Source organism: Miniopterus natalensis, chromosome 21, assembly GCF_054644295.1.
Source record: "Miniopterus natalensis isolate mMinNat1 chromosome 21, mMinNat1.hap1, whole genome shotgun sequence".
Classification (NCBI taxonomy): Eukaryota; Metazoa; Chordata; class Mammalia; order Chiroptera; family Miniopteridae; genus Miniopterus; species Miniopterus natalensis.
This window is the reverse complement of record NC_142101.1, coordinates 2,155,267-2,165,653: the sequence shown is the minus strand read 5'-3', so window position 1 is coordinate 2,165,653 and position 10,387 is coordinate 2,155,267. Positions and strand designations below refer to the sequence as shown.

General features: G+C 57.9%; 1 protein-coding gene across 1 annotated transcript; it reads left to right on the top strand.

Annotated features, from left to right (window-relative positions):
- The first annotated feature begins 1,116 nt into the window (after positions 1-1,116).
- On the top strand, positions 1,117-8,845 carry LOC148090735 (transforming acidic coiled-coil-containing protein 3-like). The gene is made up of 13 exons (XM_087829050.1): positions 1,117-1,157; positions 2,499-2,574; positions 2,791-2,944; positions 4,757-4,809; positions 5,158-5,255; positions 5,714-5,801; positions 6,043-6,129; positions 6,613-6,689; positions 6,798-6,841; positions 7,459-7,612; positions 8,170-8,391; positions 8,445-8,565; positions 8,780-8,845. Exons 1-13 carry the CDS (start codon positions 1,117-1,119, stop codon positions 8,843-8,845), a joined length of 1,281 nt encoding a protein of 426 aa, XP_087685176.1.
- The last annotated feature ends 1,542 nt before the right edge of the window (positions 8,846-10,387 follow it).

The window sequence follows — 10,387 nt, the reverse complement described above, 5'->3', positions numbered from 1 at the left end:
TTTTAATTGGAATCATTTGTCTTCATTTGTTAAGTTGTATGAGTTCCTTATATATTTTGGAAATTAACCCTTTATCTGATGTATCCTTGGCAAATATGTCCTCCCACACCGTGGGCTCCTTTTCTCATTCTGTAGGTGGTTTCTTTCGCTGTGCAGAAGCTTTTAGTTTTCATGTAGTCTTGTATTCTTTTTTTTTTTCTTTTTTTTTTTAATCCTCACCAAGAATATTTTTCCCATTGCTTTTCAGAGAGGGAGAAAGGGAGGGAGGGAGAGAGAGAGAGGAGGGCAGAGCAGGAGGGGAGGAGAAAACTCCCGTGTGTCTGGTCGCCTCCCCCATGTGCCCTGACCTGGGCCGGGGACTGAGCCTGCCACCGAGGTACGTGCCCTTGGCTGGAACCGAACCTAGGACTCTTCAGTCCACCAGCTGACACTCTAACCACCGATTCCAACTGCCTAGGGCTAGCCCTGTGTTCTTAACATCAAGCCTTGGAGCCCGGCTGGGTGTGGCTCAGTGGTTGAGCATCGACCTGGGATCCAGGCAATCAGGGTTCGATTCCCGGTCAGGGCACATGCCCGGTTGTGGGCTTGATCAGTGACTCTCTCATCATTGATGTTTCTCTCTCTCTCCCTCCCTCTCTCTGAAATCAATAAAGATATATTTAAAAAAAAAAAAACACACAAAAAGACAAAAAAAACATCAAGCCTTGGAGAAAGCTGACAGTTAGGTCTCACTCTTAGAAGCAGAGGAATTGTCTGTGTGTAACCTGGTCGGCATCCTGGCCGGGTGGGTTGGGGCTTGAAACACTTGAGATTAAGCAGGAGGAGCTTCTGAGCAGCCTTACCAGGCCACAGGTGTTTTGCTTGGGTGGTGGCCCACTGAGCAGATGCAGCAGCGTTTTCAGCCTGTGTGGGAAGGAGGACCCTGCTGGCAGCTCTTCTCCCGAATTAGGCTGCACTGACCCGACTGGCCTCCGGGGACCCTCCCCATCCAGAGCGCAGAGGGGCCTCGGGGCAGTTTTGTTCTGACTTTTGCTCATTTAAGCTGTTAAAACTTGCTTTTTCTCTTAAGCAGATTTCAGATGTACAGAGAAAGTTATTCGGGCAAATATCGCTAACATGGCCGTCACCAAACTTGAGCAAAAGACCCTCGGGGCCATGTGCCCGCTTCCCTGTGGAAGCTGCTCCAATCTGAATCTGTTTCTCTGCCCAGGTTTCCTTTTCAACCTCACTTTGTACTTTTCCCTTTGAAATTCAACTGAAAGAGACTAGCGTGGATCAAGTCTGTTCTTTTACAACAACCCCAAGAAGGAAGGGAAACCCGGTTGCTCAGACGCTGCCTCCTGGCTTTGGGATCTCACCCGCTTCAAGGGCCACAGAACAGAGGCCTGGGGAGACCAGGAGAAGACCCAGGGAAGGCGGCCCAGGAGCCAGGCCCTGCTCTGGCTGAAGGCAGCCTTCTTGCCCTTCCTGTCCTTCCTGCCTTCCTGTCCTTCCTGCATTCCTGTCCTCAGTGAAAAGCTGGCCCTCTTGTGCTCTGACTGTCCTGGACCATAAGGGGAAAATAGGCTAGCACAGAAAACCTTCCCTTTGATCTGTCCCATCTCTGCTGTCTCTCAGTGACCTGTGTGTCCTCAGAGGCAAGGCAGGAAAAGGCCCCCAAGGAGGCAGACGGCGGTCCTGTTCCTCCTCCCCAGGGGTCCTAGGACCTGACTGGGACAAGCTGGATGACCCAGGCTTCCACTCGCTCGGAGGTGGTGGAGACACCCGGTGCCCAGAATGTCCCCAGATCAGGCCAGTGGGTCCAGGGGCTGCAGGGGCCTCACCTCCCAGCTAGTGAGTGAGGGTGGCAGTGTTGGGTGGCTGCTCCATGGTGTTTGCAGGAGGAACCTGGGCTGGAAATGGCACTTCGATGCGCCCGAGAAGGGGCCTCAAGGCAGGGGGCTAGTGTGGAAAAGCAGGAGAGAGCAGGGCCACGCCCTGTTAGGTCCCCTCCACCGAAAGTTACCTAGAGAAGGAAAGCCTGCAGTTCCCGGGGCACCGAGGGCTGTCAGCACCTGTGAGTGTGGCTCCTCAGGCAGGAGTCCCAGTGTGCCTGCCTCCTCATGCCACTCTCTGCTCCAGGCAGCTGCTTCGTGGCCGCCCGGTGTTGGCTGATAAGAGCAGCTTAGCCAGTGCCCGCACTTGCACTTGTACCCAGAGCCCCTGATCAGCCCAGCTGCCTCTCACCTACTTGGCCTCTTGACGATTTTTTGGTAAAAAAGACAGATGAATCTCAGGGCTGCTGCCATTGAGTTGAAAAGCCCTCAGAGCCCCAACCAGCCTCCAAGGCCTCCCTCCCTCCCTCCAGGCTCTCATTCTCTCATAGGTGGGGGGGGGCCTTTGCCGACCACCCATCTTAGCCCCAGTGACTGCTTTCTAGGTGAGGGCGCACAGGGCAGGTGGCAGCTCAGTGCCCAGGGGGGTTGGGGGGAAAGGCCCCGTTGACCCTGTGTCTTCAGGCAGGCGCCTCCAGCCTCAGCAGATGGCACACCAGTGCTGCGGACCACAGCGGGGGCCTCAGGAACGGCGGGCGAGGTACGGAGCGTGTGCCCCTCGTGAGCACGTCCTCACACTGTCGCCGCTGTTTGCGCATAAAGCGGAGGGAGGCCAGGGGGTGGGACACACTGCTGCCCCACCCCTACCCCACGCCCCTCACCTTGAGGAGACGGGGTGAGGCGGAGGCCCCGTCCGGGACACTTGACTTCACAAGATGCTCAAACTGCACCACCCAGGTGACCCTCTTCCTTCCAGGAGGGGGCCGTGACTTCTTCAGAGCCAGGGGCTCCCCCCAGCAGCCCAGGCGGCGAGCCCACAGCCTCACCTAACGACGCAGCACACCCTGCTCTGCAGGGGCCAGAGCCTTCCTCAGGTCTGAGCGAGGAGATTTTCAGAGACCCAGCTGAGGGTACGTTGCCCCTGGGTCACCACTCCTCTGTCCCTGCTGTTGGTTTGCCTGAAACATGTCTCAGGAGTGTGTGTGCTGAGTGGTGGTTGCAGATGATCCTTCTACAGGCAGCTGGGTCTCCTGACTATAAATGGGGCTCGTGCAGAAACTGGTTTATCAAGATGGGCATTTCCAGGAGGTCCCTTTGATGTGAAGGACTCTGGAAATGGAAACCGTAGACTCACCTAGAACAGTATGCAAAGGTACGAGTGAGGCTGTGGCAGCTACAGGTGCACGGACCCCTGGGCTCAGTGGTCATGAGAGAAACACTGTTGGAACCTCGACCCCACAAGGAGGAGCCCAGGAGCTCAAACCTCCCTCGTGGTGCTGATGCGGTTAAGTTGGCTTCCGTACAGGGAGGGGCTGGTCGCTGACCCAAGGTGGGCTCAGTGAGGACACGTGACTGACTCGATTTAAAAGACGTGAGGCTGCTCGACAGCATCTCTGTTTGAGGTGCTTGAAAACTGCAGGCGGAGAGGAGATGGGAAACGGGGTGGGGCTCACCTGGCAGGACAAGCACATGTCCTCACACAGGTGCGCCAGGAGCCATGGAGAGACTCCGCTAGGGCAGGCCCGCAACCCCCAGGGGACCCTGAGTCACGTGTCATGGTTTTGAGTCTGGCTGCTCTCACTGAGCACGTCAGGTCGGCCGTGTTGGAGCGTGAGTGACCTGCGTGTAGACAGACAGAGCAGCTTGTCATTCACGCCCCGGTGGTTGGGCTTCCGTGAGGCTGCACTTCCAGCTGTGTGAACATGCGTGCACCCGCGGTGGGCAGACGTGCATTTTCTCTGCTTTTGGGTGTAAGTTCCTGCTCCCAGGTAACTGTCTTAACTTCCTGAGGGACTGGGGACTTTCCCACGGGGTCAGCTCTGTCTCATCCCCAGGGGCAAGGCGGTCCCGCCTCTCCTTGTCCTCGCCAAACTCGCTGTCTGACTCTTGGTTCTCACTGCCCCAGTGGGTGTGCAGCATGACCTGTGTGCTCTGATTTGCGTCCCCCGGTGACCGTGATGGTGAGCACCTTTCACGTCCTTGCTGGCCTTTCCACGTCTTCTGTGGAGAAATGTCTGTCAAGTCCCTTGCCCATGTTTATTTGTCCCTTGTTATCAAGGCTTCTTATGTCTTCTAGAGAGGAATCCCTGATCGGACACATAATGTACAACATTTTTCTCATCCTGTGGCTGTCTTTGCGCCTAGTTGACTGTGTGTCCCTGGAGCACAAACACTCACTTTGAAGCCCATTTCTGTTTTTCCTTTTGTTGCTTTTGATTTTGGTGTCCATTCTAAGAGATCGTTGTCAAAGCCAAAGTCATGAAAACTTTCCCTATGTATTGCTCTAGAAATTTTATAGTTTTAGCTCTTATATTTAGGTGTTTGACCCATTTTGAGTCGTTATATATGGCATGAGGCAGCCTTAGGCTTTTTAAGGAAAGTTCATGTTATTGAAAACTAAAGGACTTTTCTGGGGTAGTTTGAAAGAGTGGTTCTCAACCGGGATGGTTTAGCCCCCAGGGGACGCTTCTGGTTGTCAGCCGTGGGGATTGCTTCTCAATACCCGGTAGTGCACAGCAGGGCCCCGCAAAACGATCTGGTCCCAGGTCCAGGATGGGTGGTGGGCAGGGTGTTCACAGCTTAGTGTTGGCACATTCTGAGCACTGGGGGCTCTGGGGATGGCCTCTGCATGGTCACGAAGCTGCTGGGCTGGCCTGTGTTTCACGAGGAAGCAGTTGGCCGGGTGTGGGGCGCTGGTGGTGGTGCTGATGTGCTCCCCTCAGTTCTAGGCATGGGGCCCGATGTGGACTACCTGGAGCAGTTCGGGACATCCCAGGTGAGAACCTGCACCTGCTGCAGCCTTTCCTGAGGGTGGGTCTCAAAGAGGGACTTTCTCTAGAGCAGCTGTCACACCTTGGCAGCCGGGACGGTTTTTCAGGCCAAATGTCAGGCTGCGCTGGCCCTCTCTGGGGCCTCTTCCTGCAGTTGCTTTTCTTAGTCATGTCCCGTGTCCCAGCAGAGTCCCATCCTGGGTCACCAGAGCAAACTTGAGGGCTCGCTGCTCTGTGCTGGGGTCGATCCCACCTGGGAGGTGTCTCAGTGCAGTGACGTCTTAGGGTCCTTTGGGGCTGTTGTCTGTTGGGCAGTGGGGACCCTGCTGATGTGCAGCCCCCTTGGGTTTCAGGAGTCGGCCCTGAGGAAGCAGTCCTTATTCCTCAAGTTCGATCCGCTCCTGGAAGGCAGTCCCGAGAGGCCGGCGCCTGCGGCCCCGGAGACCATCAGGTGTGCAGCCTCTGGGACCGCTCGGTGCGGGGGCGGAGCTGCATGGCGAGCAGAGTCCTCCAGGCTGAGGCGGCATGATGCGGCTTCTGAACAGCAGACCCTGAGCTAAGGCCCCCGGGTGCAGGGTGGCGATGCCACCTCACTTGTGACTTTGAAAAGGAAACGTCGGGAGAAATGGGCCAGAACATCCACAGTGAGGATGGCTGGGGAGCAGGACAGCGCGACCCGGGGTGGGTCCACGGGCTCACTGCCCCCTCCTCCACAGAAGCTCTGTGTGTGCAGTGACGCGTTCCTGCCCTCGGCCGCCTCGCTGCTGTCTCTCTAGGACAGCAGGTTCACCAGATGGGACAGCCGTGTGGCCCACAATTCCTAAAACGTTGACTGGCCCTGTGGGGGAAGCCCGTGCAGACCCAGCTCTGGAGGAAAACGGGGCTGGTGTACCTCTGTTCTGGTTTCAGTGTGCAGGACACTCTTGCACCTTCTTCAGGAAGCCCGCCCACTGCCAAGCTGGTGACCGTGGACCTCCTGGGAGTGCAGGACCTTCCTGTGAGCGCTTCAGCCCTTTCTCGTGTAGAGACAATTGTGTGTTAAGGGACTGAGTCTTACATTCAGGGATCTGAAGGTCCAGAGGTCAGTGGGCTGTGGGACCATAGGGCCTCTCCTTGTCTCTGGTCACTACCTTGCTGTCTTGGAGCCTCCTGCCTCTGAGGACCTGTCCTCCCTGACCCTAGGGCAGAGCTGAATTTGAGAGGAGCTTGGGGCCTAGCTGGTCTCTGTCCCCCCACAGGTACTGGGCCCAGCTCCGTGTGTCCTCGGGCCCGGGGACCCCCTTGTGGATGTGCTGCAGTACAGCCAGAAGGGCGTGGATGCAGCAGTGCAGGTGAGGTGTGTGTATGTGGGGGGTGGGTGGGGGTCACATCATGCTGCTCCCACCTGCAGGCTGCAGCTCTTGAGTGCAGCCACCTTGGTGCTGCTGTTGGGGGCACTGCTGATGTCACTTACTCAGCCTGGCCTTCGCCCAGCTAGCAGATGGACCCAGGCTGTGTCTTGGCCACTGTGCCCTGCCCTGGCCTCACTGTCCCTGGCCCCTGCCCTGCTACAAGCTGCCTCCAGTGTGGTGTTCACTCTGCCACCACACCCCACCCCAAGCTGCTCCCCAGCCTCACCTGTAGCAAGATGTGCCCCTGCCCACACACCCACACACAGCTGTGGGACCCCCAGAACACCTGCCCATGAAGGGGAGCTAGATGGGCTCTGACACCTGACACCCCATGGGAAGAGGGGCTCTCAATGGGCAGCTGCTGGCCCAGCCTGCTGATGTCCAGAGAATGAGGCAGGAGGGCTGTGGTTTGTGTAGGTGGAGGCCACAGAGAAAGAGAACCTGCAGCTGAGGAGCTGCTGTGAGGAGCTGCACCAGGAAATCCTGGAGATTTGGTGAGGCCTGTGGGTGGATGTGAAGATGGGGAAAGGTTGGCAGGGCTGACAGGGCTGGGTGGGGGAGAGGCTCGTCACCACTCTCACATGCATCTGCTCCTCCTGCAGGAAGATGATGGACGAGTTGAAGAGCCTCTTGTCCCAGACAATGGGTAAGTGTGGCCCACAGGCTCCGCTTCCAAATAGCAGCTTCCGTCTTGGCCGCCACGGCCGCCAGTGGGGATGCAGCTGGGGTCATAGAGACCTGGTCAGGCTGTGTGGCTGGTGCTCACAGTCCCCAAACTGGCCAGAACCTGAGCTAGCAGCTGGCGCCACAGCAGTGAATAGAGGGGCTCTTCCCGTGGCTGTGCGTCCAGCTTCGGCCCCTGTGGGTATCGGGCTCTGGGTGTGTCCAGGCTGGGGCTGGAGGGTGGGAGCACCCTGCCTCTCCCCAGGCAAGGGACTCAGGCTCCAGAGGCCCTAAAATGTGGGGACAGGTGTCACCACAGGCTCTACCGTTGGGCCCTGGGTTCATGTCCGCCCTCTTGGGTTCCAGTAGACCTGATATTGAGGAAACAGCTGTCTTCTAGGAACTTGTGCCCTAGGTCCTGCTCTGGGAGAGCAGGGTAGGGAGGTGCTTTCTCACCTTCCTCTAGGGGTTCCTGGGTGTGCTGTGGTTGACCTCACCTGCCTTTCCTCCTTCCCACCTTCACCTGCCTCCTGCCCTCAATCACCTGCTGCACCAGCATGGAGACTGCCCCCTAACCCCTTTTGCTTTTCTCTTTGCAAGAGGAGGCTCAGAAAATGCAGGAACTGGCCAAAGCCCAGATCCAAGAGATTCAGGAACAAAAACAGCTGAGAGCAGATGTGAGTTCCATGCAAAAGTCATTCCCTGACCTTGTCAAGAGGCTGCAGGGACAGAGAAGGAAGACATTAGGGCTGCTGTGCCAGAGGAGGGGCTGTGCCATCCTGCAGGGGGACCCAGCTGGGCCGCCTGTGTCCCCACCTTGTCCCCACCTTGTCCCCGCCTAGTCCCAAGCCCATTGGGCAGGAGGCTGCTCTCCCCACAGCACCCTGGTCCCTTAAACTTGGCACCTGGCACAAGGCCCGGGGAGGGGAGGTGCTGTCGGCCTGGGAGACACAGCACGTGAGCAGAGGAACTGTAGGGCACAGCCTGAAGGCAGGGCCATGGGGGTGGAACAGATACTCTGGTGACAGTAGGCACCGAGGAGCCAGCAGCTGCCTTCTGGAAAAGGGCCTGGCCCAGTTCAACCTCAGGGGCCCCTGCATGAGGGCAGCAGGAGTCCGGGCCACAGAGAGGGCTGCGGGCAAAGGATAGCTCTGGTGCCAGGCAGGCTGAGGGGCCAGGAGGCGATGGCCGCCAGAGGGGTAGGGGGTCGTGCCTGGTGTCCAGGGATGGGGACGCCTGGGCTGTGTGTGGAGGGGCCTTTTCAAAAAGAAATATGGCAAGTGCTGCTCCCCTGTGGCCTTCTTGTCCGAGCTGCTGCTTCACGAATGTTCCAGAGAGCCTGGACAGGGACCTGTCCACAGCTGACTCTGGGGCCAGTCCCCCAGAGGAGGGAACTGGCAGCAGTAACATGCCTTCCCCCTTGAAGAATGAAGAGTCCCTGAGAAAGTGGATGGCCTTCTACACGGACAGAATCGAGAAGGAGCGCCACAGGTACCAGGCCCTGGAGGCCCTCATAGAGGAGAAACTCGGGCTGTGTGGGGATGCCGGGGAGAAGGTGAGGCTGAGCCTGCTGTCTGCATGTCCAGGGCCTACCAGGAGATTGCCAAGGTCCAGAGGAAGGCTGAGGCAGAGGAGCTGGCCTCCCAGGCAAGACTCAGACAGGAGCAGATGCGTGTCCACTGGCTGGAGAAGGACCTGGAGCAGAAGGTGGGCACGGGCCTGAGGCCCTGGGCAGCGGGAGGGGTGAGCCCCTATTCCTTGGGACCTGCCCTGTCACAGTGGCCCTGTGGCCTGCTGGCTCCCAGGCTGGGCAACTGCCCTCCTCCCAGACTCCTCTCAGATGCCAGGCCAGGCGCCACCTGGGTCCCTGCTGCCAGGTCTGAGCACCGGGAGACTGAGAGGTCTGATGTTTCTCCTTCAGGACAAAGACAACAGTGAGCTCATCAGCATCTGTGAGGAACTCGCTGCCAGGATAGAGCAGCCCTGACCTGGGGCCCCCGCCCTGTGCTCACTTGCCCTCCTGTCTGTCTGTCTGTCTGTCAGGTTTCATGTTCTTTCTCTCCCAAACTCAGCTCATCTTTAAACTTGATTGCTTTAAAAAGACATTTAAGTAGAGGAGCAGGAGGCACTGAGCAAAAACAACAAAAGAAGAACGATTGACAGAGACCACACCGTGGTGATTGCTGGGGGGGGGGGGGTGTGGGCTGTGGTGGAAGAGGGCATGGGAAGGTCCGTGGCGAAAAGAATTAAATTTTAAAAAGGAAGACTAAATAAAGTTTCCTTTGAGCTTAGTGCCGAAATTGCTCTGTTCTGATCGAAACGAACGTTTCCAGCTCTGGCTGAGTCTGCCAGGGCCGCCATCACGCACGGTGCCTTTGGCCCTCCTCTGCCCACACCTCGGAGCTGCCAGCCTGCTCGGTGCCCCTCCCGCCCGCAGGTCAGAATCCAGGGGGCTGAAGTTTTCACGTGAAAACAAACACAGGGAGCTGGGCCGGCTGGCCCGTGTCTCTGGGCGAGGCTGCAGTCCCGCGAGTGGAGCGCTCACTGAGGGCGGCCGAGGGCTGTGGAGGCCACGGCTAACTCACACCTGGACTGGCAGTGTCCCGGCTGCTGTGGTGGCCTCTCCCAGTCCCATGAAGCCTAAGAGCAAAACGTTCCCCGAGGAAGGAGGAGGTCCGTGTGCCCCGCAGACTTCAGGTTCCCCAGCTGGGCTCAGTACCTCCTGAGCTAGTGCTGCCAGGTGAGGCTCGTAGGAGACGGGTTCTATCCAGCAGCTGAGATGATGTCTGGGGCTGTGCTCTGGAGAACCCCAACCGCATGTTTGCAGCTTGTGACGGGAGCTCTGAAATCTCACAGAAAATGTCTCAGGCCCTCGCTGGGTAACTCAGTTGGCTAGGGCATCGCCCAATTACGCCAAGGTTGCAGATTAGATCCCCAGTCGGGGCACATACGAGATTCAACCAATGTGATGTTTCTCTATCTCCTTTCCTCTCTCTCTCTAAAAATCAATTTAAAAAATTTTAAAAAGAAAATTATCAGAGTGAACACCTGGGTCCAGTGGGCATTGGGCTGCATCCCAGGGCCTGCTCCAGAGGAGCCGGTCCTACAAGCTCGCTGGACCATTGGACCCTTGGTCCCTTCTTCACTGACCTTGTAAGGGGATGGGGCCCAGGGGCGTGCACTTGCAGGGTGGTACTGTAGCCCTGGGGCAGGCACAGGGCGGAGTAAGACAGCCCCAGGAGCCCTTCTGAACAGGTTAGGGGCTCAGCCTGCAGGGGCATCTCGGGGCCCAGACCCTGGACACAGATGGGAATAGAGCTTGCTGGACACTGGTCACAGGCTGAGATGTGGCCATGTGCCCTGGAGCCATGTCCTCACCCTGAGGCCCCCAGAGCCCACTGGAGGGCATGGGGCTCCTGAGTTGTGACCAATAGGTCTGGGCAGGCCGAGCTCTGCATGTCTAACTGTCCCAGGTGAGGCTGGTGCTGCTGGGCGGAGACCTTGCTGTGCTCCAGGAGCAGGACAAGTG